This window comes from Cnephaeus nilssonii, assembly GCF_951640355.1.
Source record: "Cnephaeus nilssonii genome assembly, chromosome: 2".
NCBI lineage: Eukaryota > Metazoa > Chordata > Mammalia > Chiroptera > Vespertilionidae > Cnephaeus > Cnephaeus nilssonii.
The window spans coordinates 7,001,869-7,017,416 of NC_137073.1; the positions used below are offsets into that span (position 1 = coordinate 7,001,869).

The 15,548-nt window shown below is 55.2% G+C and overlaps 1 protein-coding gene across 3 annotated transcripts in view; it reads left to right on the top strand.

Annotated features, from left to right (window-relative positions):
• Positions 1 to 9,804, top strand: part of PRKCB (protein kinase C beta) — a gene marked incomplete at its 3' end in the record, with an annotated part of 295,893 nt that extends 286,089 nt beyond the window's left edge. For 2 of the 3 annotated variants that reach the window (XM_079800686.1, XM_079800687.1), the window contains one exon: positions 3,712 to 4,625. In XM_079800686.1, the coding sequence (XP_079656812.1) occupies positions 3,712 to 3,870 (159 nt within the window). Of the gene's footprint in view, positions 1 to 3,711; positions 4,626 to 9,651 lie in introns of those variants that run through there. The other variant, XM_079800688.1, reaches the window with a different exon arrangement.
• Positions 9,805 to 15,548: the final 5,744 nt, after the last annotated feature.

Sequence of the window (15,548 nt, forward strand, 5' to 3'; positions counted from 1 at the left end):
CCTCACGTCGCTGAGGCTCGTGCACAGCTCATGTCCTCAGGGCTGACAGCCTTGTCGAAATGGCATTCTCTTCCCTCTTCATCTCGGATCTGGCTTTATTTTTCTTAGCATCACTTACCTCTTTCTAGCATTAAAACACATATTTACAATGATATATCCATCTATTTGTTTGTTGCCCTCTCCCCCCCCCCCCGCCCCCCTGTAGTAGAATGTAAGATCCACAAGGCACGGATTTTGTATAATTTATGATCAGCACATAGTAGATACTCAGTAAATATTTCTTGGCTGAGAAAATGAATAAAGAAGGAATCAGGACAGGAGTCCTGCCCACACTGCTCTGACCCCGAGGGCCCATCTTTGTGTTGGTGTTTTCCCCACCGGCCAGCACACCATCCCTTAGATCCGAGTCTTGATCTTATGGTTGCGGGGGGCAGGTCACTTCTCATTTTCTGAGGACTGAGCCAAGGTATGGGAAATGGAAGCAGTTAGCTGGGGGAACACCTCCCTCAGTCTGACGCAGCCTTTGGACGTGAAGACCGTTTCAACCGCCCGCCCTGGAGACACCCGCGGCAGCGGCGTGTGCTCCCTGGAGGGTCTGCAGCGGGGACGAGAAGACCAGAGCTCCGCGCCGCTTACGGCGAGGGTGTGGGGCACTCGCTGGGTGCCAGGCACTGTGCCGGGCACACGCATTGTCTCCTGTCACCGCGCTCACACCCTGTGAGAGGAATGAGACGGTCTGGTTCCCTTTAAAGAACATGCCTGGAGTTGCACAGCTAGTGGCGCGATGCCTGGATTCGCACCCAGGTCTGCATGGCCTCCTCCTTCCCAAACCTGACGGAGCCTTGCCGAGCTAAGTCCCTGCACACGCACCCGATACCTCCTGCTCCGACTGCAGCGCTCGAAAGAGGAGCTTGCCCTCCGTACTGCTCAGCTCCCTCCTTTTCCGGCGAGGTGGGCAGCAGCTGGAGCCTGCTCCCGCTGCCAGATGCAGTGACGCCTCCTCCCACTGCCAGATGCAGGGCGCCTGCTCCCGCTGCCAGACGCAGTGGCTCCTCCTCCCGCTGCCAGATGCAGTGACGCCGCCTCCCGCTGCCAGATGCAGTGGCGCCTCCTCCCGCTGCCAGACGCAGTGGCGCCTCCTCCCGCTGCCAGACGCAGTGACGCCGCCTCCCGCTGCCAGACGCAGTGGCGCCTCCTCCCGCTGCCAGATGCAGTGACGCCGCCTCCCGCTGCCAGATGCAGTGGCGCCTCCTCCCGCTGCCAGATGCAGTGGCGCCTCCTCCCGCTGCCAGACGCAGTGGCGCCTCCTCCCGCTGCCAGACGCAGTGACTCCTCCTCCCGCTGCCAGACGCAGTGGCGCCTCCTCCCGCTGCCAGACGCAGTGGCGCCTCCTCCCGCTGCCAGACGCAGTGGCGCCTCCTCCCGCTGCCAGACGCAGTGGCTCCTCCTCCCGCTGCCAGACGCAGTGGCGCCTCCTCCCGCTGCCAGACGCAGTGGCGCCTCCTCCCGCTGCCAGACGCAGTGGCTCCTCCTCCCGCTGCCAGACGCAGTGGCGCCTCCTCCCGCTGCCAGACGCAGTGGCTCCTGCTCCCTCTGCCAGACGCAGTGGCTCCTCCTCCCGCTGCCAGATGCAGGGCGCCTCCTCCCGCCGCCAGACGCAGTGGCTCCTCCTCCCACTGCCAGACGCAGTGGCACCTCCTCCCGCTGCCAGATGCAGTGGCGCCTCCTCCCGCTGCCAGACGCAGTGGCTCCTCCTCCCGCTGCCAGACGCAGTGGTTCCTCCTCCCGCTGCCAGACGCAGTGGCTCCTCCTCCCGCTGCCAGACGCAGTGGCTCCTCCTCCCGCTGCCAGACGCAGTGGCTCCTCCTCCCGCTGCCAGATGCAGTGGTTCCTCCTCCCGCTGCCAGACGCAGGGGCGCCTCCTCCCGCCGCCAGACGCAGGGGCGCCTCCTCCCGCCGCCAGACGCAGTGGCTCCTCCTCCCGCTGCCAGACGCAGTGACGCCTCCTCCCGCTGCCAGACGCAGTGGCCCGTCAGGGCCCCCCTGCTTGGCCTCTTGGAGGTGTTTCCGCCACCCCAGTGCCCTTTGTCTTCCTTCCTCTCGTCCCCCGGCCTGCCTGGTGTTCTCTCTCCGGGTTCTGCTCCCACCGCCCTGTGCGTGAGGGGCAGTTTTCTCACGGACCCGTGCGAACCAAGCACCTAACCCCGGGCGGTGATGTGCGCTGAAAGGCAGTGTGAGCAAAGCACCTAGCAATGCCGGGTCTGTGGCCTGGAAAGTGCTCGGGGTTTCCTTCCTGTGATGGTGGTCTCTGTCACACCCTCCATTTTCTCTCTTTGAAAACTTGTTTTCAAGGCCTCCCTCCTGCCGTCCAGCACCTGTACTTCCAACCCCTCCTCATCTCCCAGAACCTCACTGGCCCCAAAGGCTCCGGGTCCCAAACAGAAATAGTCTTTCTGAACCCTCCCTTCCTCTGTCTCATTCAAACCAGAGACCTCATCGTCCCCACCTGACTTCTCCTCCCTCCCCCGCACCCCCCCCACCCCCCACCCCACCACTCAGCAGCGTACCAGCCTGTCAGCCGTTCTTGTAAAATGGAGCCGAAGCGTGGGCTCTGAGGCCAGGCAGACCGGGCCGCACGGCGGCTCTGCTCCGCGCTCGTGGTGTACCTGGCCTCCATGGCTCCTCTGGCTTCAGAGCGTCACTGGGAGGTTAAATAAGATGGTGCGTGTAAAGAGGATTCTGGGTCCTGGCATACAGTGAGGGCATAGCGAATGTTAGCTGTCATAATTCAACTACTGCCACCAGGCTGGGTCTACACTGGGCTTGAACCAGCGTGCAAATGGGCTTTGCTGCTGAAGAACAAACAACATCAGATTTAGTGACTTTTCCCTTCTCAGTAGGTGGGAACTAATGTGTTATAACAGCCTCGGACCGGGACCTTTTCACATAGAAGGACCGCGGGGTGGGTGAGAAATGGCGATGGTTTTCTCTCTAGAGTCTCACCGAGCTCTGGTTTGTATTCCCCCCCCCCCCCCCCCACACACACACCCTCCCGTCCGATGGAGAGAGTTGGCTGCTGCTCCTGGCACCAGGACATTAACGGCCGATAGCTTATCCAGGACCAGGGCCCCGCGGGGGCCAGGCGCTGTGGGCACCACACCCAGGGCTTGGGATCGGTCTCTGGTGACTGGAGCTGGTAAACTCCGGTACCTGCTGGGCTGGGAAATGTCGGTTGTCCCTGATTGAGAGCCTTCGGACGGCACTCTGAGGGACCTGCTGCTGATTCCTGAGATCTCCCAGGTGATGTGTAAGCCGGCCATTTGCATCCTTTGCCACATGAAACATCTCCGGTGCCTTAATTCATCTCTTTCAACAGATGAGCCTGGCTGGCTGGCTGGGGGTGGGGGTGGGGGGTGAGAAACATGGCACATGCCTGCAGCCCCACCATCTCACGCTTCTGCCACAAGCTCCTGACTGCCCGGAGGACTCCGCGGCAGCTCACGAGCTACAGAAACTGAAGGTCAGGAGCCCAAGGGCATTCCTGAAGGTCATGAGAATTTTGCATTTTCTGTTGCTCTCATTTCTGGTCATTGAGACGGCCTCTCTGAGGTGGTGACAGGGAGGGGACGGAGAGAGCCCCACATCCAGTTTTGTTTTTTCTGCTTTGTGTTGTGTCCACCCACCACAAGTTCTTTTCTTCCCCTCTCATAGTGTGGGCGCAATGCGGAGAACTTCGACCGGTTTTTCACCCGCCATCCACCCGTCCTCACACCTCCCGACCAGGAAGTCATCAGGAATATTGACCAGTCAGAATTCGAAGGATTTTCCTTTGTTAACTCTGAATTTTTAAAACCTGAAGTCAAGAGCTAAGTAGATGTGTAGACCTCCGTCCTTCGTTTCTGTCGTTCGAGCTCGACGGCCATCATGGTGACATATTTTTCATTGCCAAGTCGCATCCATGTTTATTTGCTGATGAGACTGACCATGTCCCGGAACCCAAATGTCCTCAGGCGGTTTGCAGCGTCTCTATGAGACGGGATTATGCAGATGCCTGTCCAAAAGGCTGCATAATTAGCACATTGCAAAGTCCTCTCCCCCCACGGTCCTCCTGCATGCCGGTCAGGCAGATCCAGTGGGGACAGAAAATGCCTGCTTTCTTCTCCTTTTTTCTGCATGGCCACTTTTACACATTCTGCCCCTCCAACCATCCCATCTAGATTCTTCCGCCCAGTGAGTGGATGGCCGCGGGCTAGCGGCCTCCCACTTCGCACCGGAGCCTGGCTGGTGTCCAAGGATCTGGTTGCTTTGCCTTAGAGGGAATTTCTCCATTCTTTCTGGCTCGGAGGCACTATGCGCTCTGAAAAAAACGTGCTACAAATAATTTTTTTTTTTAAATCAGAGAAGATTGTTTAAGTCCTTTTAAAGTTCCAAAACTGTGCTTTTACAAAGTTTCTACCTAAAAGCACCTCAAGGGGTCAAAAGGCAACCAGCTTGGGTGCTACCTCAGTGCTGTCACCTCTGGTCCGATGCGTCCCTGCTCACCCTCACCTCCAAACCGCTCGGAAAGGGCATTTGCACCGTTTCCTGAGAGACATGGTCACTCTCGCACGGTCCCCGGACCAGGATTCACATCACATTTCAAACTTTATTTGCTTTGGGGCTTTATTTCTGTTGTTGTTCAAATACAAAAAAACAAAAACAAAAAACAACTCATTTTGTTACTACATGCTTCAAAAAATGTGTCCAAATGTTACTAACCACAATGGCCAGCTTGGACCTACAAAGGAGGCCGCTCCGGGCGGCGCCGGCGCCTGGGCAGCGGACGGGGCTGGGGTGCAGCTGGCTTAAGTGCTCGGAGAAAGACGCCATTTCACGACGTGGTTTCACAAGATGTCTGTGGAATGTCCATTTGTATCTGGATGTGTCATGTGCCGTTTTTCTTCTAGCATTGAGATGCAATAGTAAAAACAGGAGCAGAATGCCGTTTCACGGAGAATGGCTTTGAAAAATGTGGACCCAGACTGCAGAGTGGGCCTCCGAGGCTTCGGGACAGAGGAGCTGAACCCAGAGCTTCACCTCGGGCCCGGCTCAGCCAGGCAGAGGCCCAGGCTGTGGCCCGGTCACGGCCCCTGGGGGCCTGTGGTGGGTGGGGCGAGCTGACCGGGGCCCTCGAATGATATCAGAGCCCACAGACCACATCAGGGGCCAGCGGGGGGCATGGCCCACGCTCTTTACTTTCTCACCAAAATCGCTGCTCCTCCCAGCGCGGACTAAATATCCTCTGTAGCCAGCAGCCTTGTGAGGCCCCAGAAGCCCAAGGAAAGCCCGGGGGCAGGAGAAACCCCATTTCTGTCTAACCAATGAGGACAGCAGTGGTTCCCCATCCTTGTCTCCTGCCTCCACTATTCTCAGGCCCAAAGAGAATTCATCCCCAGTTGAGTGATTTCCGGAAGCTCCAGGGCTTCTAAGAGACCATCCAGGGAACTTGACAAAATCCTTGAAGACTTCTCATCTTTAGGAAAACCTGCCCCTCAGCCCTCTGCCTCTTGCTGCTGCTCGCAGCCGGCTGTGGGCCTCCTGGCGGCTGCCTGCGGTAGCAATCTAGACCTCGGGGAAAGCACACTTGAGTTTCAGAGGGTATTTGGGAGGTTGGAGGAGGGAAATTGGGGCAGAACCCCCTCACGTAGCCGCTGGGAAACCATCTGCAGGGAGGACGTGACTTGCCCAAGGTCAGCCAACTGGGACGCACACCCGGCTCTTGACACTCAGCACACGACGCTTTCTGCTCTGTAACTGGCATCTGAGCAGTGCCCACCAACAGGCAGGTCAGCTGAGGTCCGACCTATGGCTGTTGGGTTACCAGCCTTTCCTGGATATGCTCTCAGGAAGGAAAAAACCATGAGAAACACCGCGTGGCTGACAAATGACCAGAGACTACTGTAGCCAGGCAGCTGGCTGGGTGGGTGGGTGGATAGATGATAGATAGATAGATAGGAAGAATATACTGTACATGTACACTGTGCTCCACATTTCCCAAATTGCTGCCATTATTTTCCAGAAGTTTGATAGCTTGCAGATATATGACCTCAAGCCCAAGTCTCCGTTGCCCTAGGCCTGGCCGAGGCCGGCAGGAGCCTGTGGGAGCCAAGTCCTGAGTCAGAGCCCCGCAGTTCCCTCTTCCATCACCACTTCCGTGCACAGGAGACCGGGAGGCGAGCCTGCCACGTACAGCATCTCTGGGGAACACGTTGCACATTCATCCGGGAAGAAAGCTATTAGTTCATTTTTCCTGTCGTGCATGTATTCTGCCCTCCATGCATTCACCCAGCCATCGTTTACTGAGCACCATCTGTGTACCAGGCTTACGCTGGGTGGCATGAGCACCGTGGGGAAGCATGGGATGCCATCCAGGAGGGCAGTCCTGACGCAGTCATTGAAAGCATGCTGAGAGCAAAGGGTAACAGTCTCTGGGCTGGTCCGGGAAGGCTTCTGGGAAGAAAGACAGAGTGCTCACAAGGCTTTTGGCCGGGCCTTCTCCGGAGGACGCGGTTTGAGCGGAAGGCGAGGTGCAGCCGCGCCCCCGGGAGCGGGTTTCTGGGACAGTCCTCAAGTGCGCGGGCGGGAAGGGAGGCAGGGGCAGCTGGGTGGGTTTCCTTCTAGAAGGCCAACAGCACTGTCTCTGCTCAAACAAATGCGGGTCGCGGGGCTTGAGCAGACAGACACCGTGTGGAGCGAGGGCCTGGATCTGCACTCAGTTCTGAGTCCCGAGTCTCACTCAGAGTCCCTTCCTGGCCCTCGGGGGACGCTGTCCCACAGCACACGGCCCTGCTGCACGGCCTGGCGCCTCTAGATGACACAGCCCGAGATTTCCCAAAAGAACTAACACTAGGGGAGAATGAAAAACTAAGCAAGGAAATCCAAAGAAAACTAAACAGGTCAGCATGGCTAGCTGTCTACCGGGATCCAAGACCCTCTTCATTCTGAGACTTCTTAACCTGCCCTCTTCTAAGAAAGGGAGGCCCATGATCACCGTGACGTGGGACGTTCAGGCAGGCCAGTGGGATTCATAACCCTCCGCGGGGAGTGAGACTTTCTCCCGGGGCTTCGAGCCTGTCAACTCGGGAGCTGTCCCAACAGAGAGGCCCGTTCTCTCCCAACTTCTAGGCTGAGGTCCAGGGGCATTGTCTATGGAGCCCTGCCTTTGGGACGGAGTCCGTACGGAAGCCCTGTTTGGGCCATGTGGCTGTTTGGAGCAGCACGAGTCGTCACCAGCTCAGGGAGGAAGGGCTTTCACAATCGGGCTGGTGGGAAAGGAACCTCTGTGGGAGCCGAGGCAGGGAAGGGCGCATGGGGTCAGCGTTACCAGAACAGCCCTGCCAGGAGGCAGCTGCCTGCCCTCTAGCCCCAGACTCACCCCACACACCCGTGGAACCCAGGCCGTGAAGGGGTTCACCTGGGGCTCCAAATGGACAGTGACACACCATAGGCTCAATGGCCACAAATTCCATTGTTTCGCTCTAGAGAGAAGGCTCTGGCTGGGGAGCAGCTGTAAGGAGGGAAAAGAAGAGGCTCATCCTTAGTGGGGTCTTCACTCGTGGCTGCATCCATTCCACAAAGAGTGTGGACAGCCTGCCGTGTGCGAGGCCATTGGTGGTCCTGGGAATACAATAGTGAGAAACAAGCCCAGGCCCCGCCCTCCTGGAGAGAGGCCACAGATAAGTCCGTTTCAGATGGCAGCAAGTTCCATGCAGATCATCAGGATGCCCAGTGTGGGGTGGGCCCAGGGAGGCGTGCACGGCAGCAGTGAAGGAAGAAGTGCACTCGAGCTTTTCTCTGAACACAGGCGGGACACAGGCAGAGCCCGGGACACAGGCAGAGCCCGGGACACAGGCAGAGCCCGGGACACAGGCAGAGCCCGGGACAGACAGAGCCCGGGACAGGCAGGATGGGACACAGGCAGGTTGGGACACAGGCAGAGCCCGGGACACAGGCAGAGCCCGGGACAGGCAGAGCCCGGGACAGGCAGACGGGACACAGGCAGGTTGGGACACAGGCAGAGCCCGGGACACAGGCAGAGCCCGGGACACAGGCAGAGCCCGGGACAGGCAGGACGGGACACAGGCAGAGCCCAGGACAGGCAGGACGGGACACAGGCAGGTTGGGACACAGGCAGAGCCCGGGACACAGGCAGAGCCCGGGACAGGCAGGATGGGACACAGGCAGGTTGGGACACAGGCAGGACGGGGCAGAGCAGAGGGTGGGGCATGGCAGGAGATGCCCATCCAGAGAACAGCTCCATGGGCATCCTCTGCCCGCTCCACTCCTGCTCCGCTCACTGAAGTGTACCCCGATGTCCCACTCACTCCTACGGCCACACACAGGGCCAGAGGAGGTGGGACCTCCGTGGGGACGCTTTACCTATCTCAGGGGAGCGGTATAAGGGGAATGTTCGTGAGCGGGCCTTTTGTAAAGGGGCATGAGCCCAGGAATGAGAGATCCTTATCAGTCTGTGCCCATTGGAGGCTGAACCTAAAACCTGGATGGTGATTGGCCAACGTTAGCAAGTCAGTCGTCTTCACTGACCCTCTCCTCTACCATGGAGCTTCTGCCAGCCGGCACCAGTGAACCGCATGGCATCCTGGGTGGTCCTGTGATGAACCAGCCCGCAGGCTTGCTCCCTAGTCAGAGGGGCTGAGATGAAGCCTGACGGGAGCAGTGTGGTCAGGTAACGTCACTCACCCGCTGGGTGGTCTTGGGCAAGTCACCGCACCTCCCCATGCCTTGGTTTTCTCACAGGTCACAGCGTGGGGTGGGGTGGGGAGGACTCCAGCTCCCGCTGCCCGTGGGTAGTGAGGACAGGAAGAGAGGGCAGGCTGACAAAGGCCCGCGCCTGTCTCAGATGTGGGGAGTCAGCCCGCACTCCTTCCCTGGCGAAACCTGCCCCGAGCCGGGGTTACTGCCTGCTCCCCATCCCAAGAAACGCCAGATTCACTAGGAGAAGAGACTTTTGCTTGATTTAAGGCTGCCCCTGCAGACCTGACGTTCAGCTTTGGGTTTTGTTTCTTATAGTTTGTTACTAGATATGGGCTCTATCGCCCTGGGAGAGCCCTCTGGCTGCAGGCCCAGCCCGGGGGGTGGAGGGGTGGGCTCCTAGCTTCCCGGGCTCGCCTGGGCTGCCGCAGGGAGGGCGGGTGGGGCGGTCCTTCCTTTCACGAAGCAGTGGCTGCCTTTCCCCACGGGCGCTCTGCTGTGGGGAGCTGCGCGCTTGTGCAGCTGTCCTTCCTACAGGAAGGTCATCCTGGCCACGGGTCACTTGGGGTGGTGTGCTATGGGACACTCCACCCAATGACTGACTCTATGACGTCACACATGGCGAGAAGCAGTTCCCAACTCAATTCATCTCAAAGCCCAAAACAGAGCACACCCCACTTTATAACAGGCCTCAAAAACATTCAATGTCTCATTTCCTTAGAAACGCTGCAAGCTTTCTCTCCTGAAGCCAGCACAGGCCGTGACATGCAAGCTGGGCGGTCGCACGTGCTCTCTGCAGGGCACCCCACTGGCCCCAGAGGTCGTCAGCTCCCGGTGGCTGGCCATCTCGGTCGCGTTGCCCTCTGTGCGGTGTTAACGTGTCTGCTTTCCATTTGGCAGAGAGACAAGCGAGACACCTCCAACTTCGACAAAGAGTTCACCAGACAGCCTGTGGAACTCACGCCCACGGACAAACTCTTCATCATGAACTTGGACCAAAATGAGTTTGCTGGCTTCTCCTATACTAACCCAGAGTTTGTCATTAACGTGTAGGTGAGCGCTCGCTCCTCGCTGAGCCTGGCGGTCGGACTCCAGGCCGAGTGTGTGCATTGGTTCGTCTTCCAGACCCATGGTGCTCCTGCCGGCATTCCGGTGTGGGAGCTGGCCGGAGGATTCTCTTTGTATGTGTAGCTTGCTAGTTTGTTTTCTACATTTGAAAAATGTTTAGTTTAGAATAAGCGCTTTATCCAAGTAGAGAGGAACAGTTTTCCAAACTTCCAGAAACTCATCAAATGAACAGACAATGTCAAAACTACTGTGTCTGATACCAAAATGCTTCAGTATTTGTAATTTTTAAAATCAGAAGCTGGTGTTCCTAGTGGGAGTTTTTACAGCTATTCTGCAGTATCTTCTTTGAATGCTAAGCATGACTGGTGTTTTTAAAAATTGTGAGTAAGCTTTGCAGTTACTGTGAACTGTTGTCTCTAGGAGGAAATTTTTTGTTTAAGGATTGACATGATTAAACTGAGTTAATAGATGCAAACTCTCTTGTTACCATGTCTGCTTTGAAATAGACTCCGGTACAGAGGTTGCAAACTGGAGGACCATAGTCTAATGCAGCCAGAACATGAGCTTTGTTCCACATGCACAAAATTTTATTTAATTGTTGTCATTGTCAGCATTTTTTTAATGCGATATTTTATTTAAATTTCTGGGCTTTCAGAGTCACTTGAAAAAAATCAGAAGCCTGGCAGTACTGGGCCTTGGTTCCCATGTGGAAATAATTTGACAGAACTGAATCATGGCTGTCTCCTTTAAGAGCAATGTGTACACTCATTTTACCACAGACTCCACCATGCCCTGTTGTCTATACTTTTAATCTACCTACCTGGCCTCTGTAGCCATCTGAGGGTGAGACATTTGAGAGTCACAAGCTTAGTGACCTCATTTTTTTCCTGTGCCCATAATCAGTGTCTCTGCTCAGTCACCCAGTCGGTGTGGTTTGTGTGTGTTAAATCCTCAAGCATGAAGTAGACAACGAAAATGTCATTCTAGCCGTGACAAAGTCAGCCAGGAGGCTGCTGGCGACATAGCGACACCACTTTTCTGTGGTCTTCGAGGATGTCATTGTAAAACTACTTACCTTTCACTGCTTTCTCCTAACTTAGCATCTGCAGAAAACAAACAAACCACCACAAAAAGCCACCACGGGGCATGTGTCCTTTCCTCCTTGTCCAAGGAGGCCAGGGAGGAGGGCAAGCAGGGCGGCTCTCCTGGATGCTGTTGGCATGGTAAGGAGCCCGTCTCCCTGGCAGCAGAGTGCACATCGCTGCATCGCGGTATCGCCTGCCACCTTCTCTGAATGAAATCATGCTTAGGCTTCTTTTCGAAAGATCAGCAATCCAGCCCATAGCACGGGCCTCGGAGCTGCCGATGCCTGTGGGCAGCAGAAAAGGACAAACCTGACCCACCACGTATGTTGTGACTCCACAGAGTGTATTCATCTCCCTGGAAGACGCCGACAATGGAGCACTGGGGAGACAGCGGATCTGTTGATCCTCGGAATTGTAGAAACTCTGCCAATTAAAATCGAGTAAAGCCAACTTAAAGAAGAAACTGTGTTCTATGCATCACATTTAGAAAACAAAAACACATGGCTTTCTATCGATCGATGTTGGATGACACGTTCCTTTAAGATAATATTATAGAAGAGGTTGCCGTGTTACTGACTCCTCCCCATTTCATGCCAGCCCCTCATGTTGTCTCCCTTTGCTGCATATAAACCTGTCTTTCATTTCATAAATATTGAGCACTTGCTCTGAGCCAGGCCTAGTTCTGGGTGCTGGGGGGAAAGTGACAAGATAGTATAGGACTGTCCATTCACCGGGACAAGAAGACGGCAGAATTCCCAGCCTCTCCGCCTCCTGGGACGACTCCTATAAAGCTCTGCACTTGACTCTGATTGGCTCAGCCTGGCAAGCACTGTGTCTGGGGTAGAGAGGGGAGGTGGGTGAGGGGCTTTGATTGGCCAGACCCAAGTTGTATATATTGCTGTGTAACCAGTTATTCCAAATTTTGAAACAAATATGTATTGCCTCTCAGGATCTGTGGGCAGGGAACGGTGCGGCTTAGCTGGTGCAATGCCTGTCCTGAGGGTGCAGTCAAGCTGTCGGCCAGGGTTGCAGTCACACATGAAGGTTCAACTGGGGGGAGATGGGATTTATGTCCGTGCTCACTTACATGGTCTTTGGCAGCCTCAGTTCCCCAAAAGAGAGCATCTCCATGGGTGCCTCTGGCCATGGCCACTGGCTTCTGATTCTGAATGATGCAAGTGAGAGCGCCTAACCCAGAAGCCATTCATCTCAGAAACAGCCCCATCATATTGCTGTTTTCTGTTCTTTAGATGCAAGTCAAGAGCCCCCGCCCTCACTGAAGGGGAGGGGATTACACAAGGGGAGCATTTGTGGTGGGGCCTCTGGGTGTCGTCTTAGTGACTGCCTTCCACACACACCTGGAGCGGCATCTGGAACTGGGTGAATGCCACCCAAACCACAGGGACGGAGGTGGGTGGGGACAGCTCTCTGAACGAAAACTGGAAACTGTTCTTGGAACAAGGTGGGTGTATGCTCAGGAAGCAGCCACATGGTGGGTTCTCCCTAAATGGTGGGCTCTGCCCTGAAGATTCTCCACACTGAAAATCGGGTAAAGGACTGACTCACTCGGTCCACAGAGGTCGCCATTGTTTCGTTGCCAAGCTACCACCAAGGGCAGGAGCTTAAATGAACTTGTGATGAGTCATAGTCCTTTGCCTTCAGGGACTCAAAATACACTGAGAAGATGCATTGGTAGAAACATATACACAATAGAAGTCTATGCCAGTCATCTGTACTGAGTGACAACCACCTCAGCACGTAGTGTCTTTTAAGATAGCCATCTATGTAACTCACCGTGGTGGTTTTTCTGGTGTGGCCACCCCAGCTTATCTGTGAGGGACTTGCTGTGTCTCCTCAGTCAGCTGGAAGGTCAGGGGTGATAGATGGTCTGGGCCAGCCACATTCACATGTGTAGTGTTGGACACACTGGCTGGCCTCGGGGAAGCTCAGTTGCAAGGACTGGTTTTTGCCCCAGATACTCTTGTATGTTCCAGCTGGATCTTCTTCATCCGGTGGCTTTAAGGACACCCAAAGAATAGCGATGAGCAGCAAGGCCTAGTGCACGAGCACTTTCCAAGCCTCTGCTCTGTCATGTTTGCTGCTTCCCCACAAGCCAAACCCAAGGGTGGCGACACAGGTTCCACTTGTGGATGGGGGCACTGCAGAAACACCTTGCAGAGGTGAATGGGCACGGGTAGAAAAATGTGTGGCCATTTTGTACCCGCTGCACAGTCCATCCGTGGGCCTAGTCATGAACTTGGGGGGCATTAAAGAAATAAGACGGAAGGCAAAGAAATTGCCAGGAACTTCCTGGGCGTCCCCATGGGCAGGCCACATGAATGACCAGAAAGTAGTCTTCTTACTTGTCTCTTCAAACCCAACATGCAAAGATCCAGCGCCAGAGTTCAGGCTTGTCACCTGGACAACCAGAGCCAACTAGAGAGCTGAGGTGCGGGCTCTTTAAACCAAGGAGGCCGAAATTCTGAAACCTTCGGGTGTTGTTCATGCCATGGCTCTTTTCCTAACCCCACAGAGCTAAGATGCTGCAGAACTCTGGGAGGACTGCAAAGCAAGATCAATGGGGACCAAATCTGAAAGCCCAACGCCAAATCTCTCCGGTCCTGTATCTTTACTGGTTTTGAGGTTAAATTGCTTTGACCTACATGGGATTCTGCTGCTCATCACTTCCTAGACAAACAATGCAGGCTCCCAAAGTGAATCCTAATTTCCCCAAACAACAGAGGTTTGAGCTGTAGCGTCCTGGTTCGATGATGGAATCACACTCTGTCCACCGTGGATCTTGTCTCATGAATGCTCTTCTCCCTGGTGTGCGGCCTTCCAAATCGGGCCAGGTGTCAGGGTAAGAATGAAATGGCATTTGAACAAGGGATGCAAGAACATTCAATTCTGCTTTCAAATACTCACGCTTCCTCCCAAGGTCCAAGCGGCAAGTAAATGCATAGAAGACAGGGCCTAGCAAATGAAGATTCGCTAAGGTGGGTTGGATTGCGTGGAGAGTTCCTAGGTATTGTGTGGGTTGTTGATCTCCGTTAACAAATTACTTATTGATCTCTTAACAGATTACCCCAAACAAAACACATTTATTAGCTCACCGTTTCTGTAGGTGGGTCAGGACTCCAGGCACAGTGGGTGGACCCTCTAGGTTGGGGTCCCTCAGAAGCTGCAACCGATGTGTTGGCTGGGGCTATGGTCTCAACTTCTAAGCTCACGCACATGGCTGTTAGCCTGAGTCAATTCCTTGTGATCCTTTCCACCAAGAGCCCCAGTTCCTCACCACGTGGGCCTTTCCAAAGCGACGGCTCACTTCACCTAAGAAAGTGTACAAGCTAGGATGGCAACCCAGCGGGAACATCAGCAAGATGGGAGTTCCACTCTTCTGTGAGTGAAGCAGGAGTGGCAGTGTTTCATTTTCACAGTGAATTCTGTTTATTACAAACAAGTCACTAAATCCAGCCCACACTTAGGAGGGAGGGATTGCACAGGAACTAAGGGGGCAAGGCAGAGACTATCGGGAGCCACGTCAGAAGCTGCCTACGCTGTGGCGTAAAGGGCATAATAAGGGATGGCGCTGGGAGAGAAAGGCGGGTCTGAGCGCTGTGTCCAATGAATGTGCTCCATCTTGATCTACCAGATCAGGTGGAGTGGAGGTGGGGCGGAGACACTGCCGTCATTCCCTCTGACCCAGAGTTGCCGAGCTGCTGTGGGTGGCCAGGCTGACGCCATTGATCCGAAGGGAAATGACTTTTTTTCTCAGATCAAAAGATTCAGACTCCTCATGAACAGAAATAAGTCATCACTTATTAAGCCCTTAAAATGTAAGGCCCCTGGTCTCAGACAGAGGAGTTTCCCGGAGCCCCTAAAACGTGAGCAGCATCTCGGCCGCAGTGGAGTAGCAGAAAGCCGAAGGACCAGTAGCAACTCCAGCTGAGGGGCCCTGAGTGTGCTTGCCCCCAAGGTCATCCTCAGGCATGCTGAGCTGTTAGTGGGAGGGCCCAGTAGGGCTCACAGGGACAGCAGCGAGAGGGGGTGTTGTTAAAGGAAGCTGAGGGGAGGGCACTGAAGAGAGCAGCAAGCAGAAGATGCTGCCAGGCCAATCCTCTGTGCCCCGGGCTCCGACCTGGGCTTGTTATTACACCACACAGGCAGGAACTGTCAGGCAGCCCGTGACTGCAGCGGGGTCCTCAGACCCGAATGAGAATGAGTATGTTCTGTTCATTCAGCAGATCCAGTGTCTGTTCCGGATGGGGAACAAAACATGGGCCCTCCTGCAACTGACGTTCTAGACCAGGCGTCCTCAAACTACGGCCCGCGGGCCACATGCGGGTGTTTTTGCCATTTTGTTTTTTTACTTCAAAATAAGGTATGTGCAGTGTGCGTAGGAATTTGTTCATAGTTTTTTTTAAAAACTATAGTCCGGCCCTCCAACGGTCTGAGGGACAGTGAACTGGCCCCTTGTTTAAAAAGTTTGAGGACCCTTGGTCTAGAGGAACTGTCTTAAATACAGTGAACAACTTGATCGCAGAGGGTATTTGTGCCATGGAGAAAGCAAAGCGGGGCCGTGGGGTGGGAGCTGCAGGCGGGCATGGGTGGGTGGACAGATGCTCAAGGAAGGCCTCCTTGAGA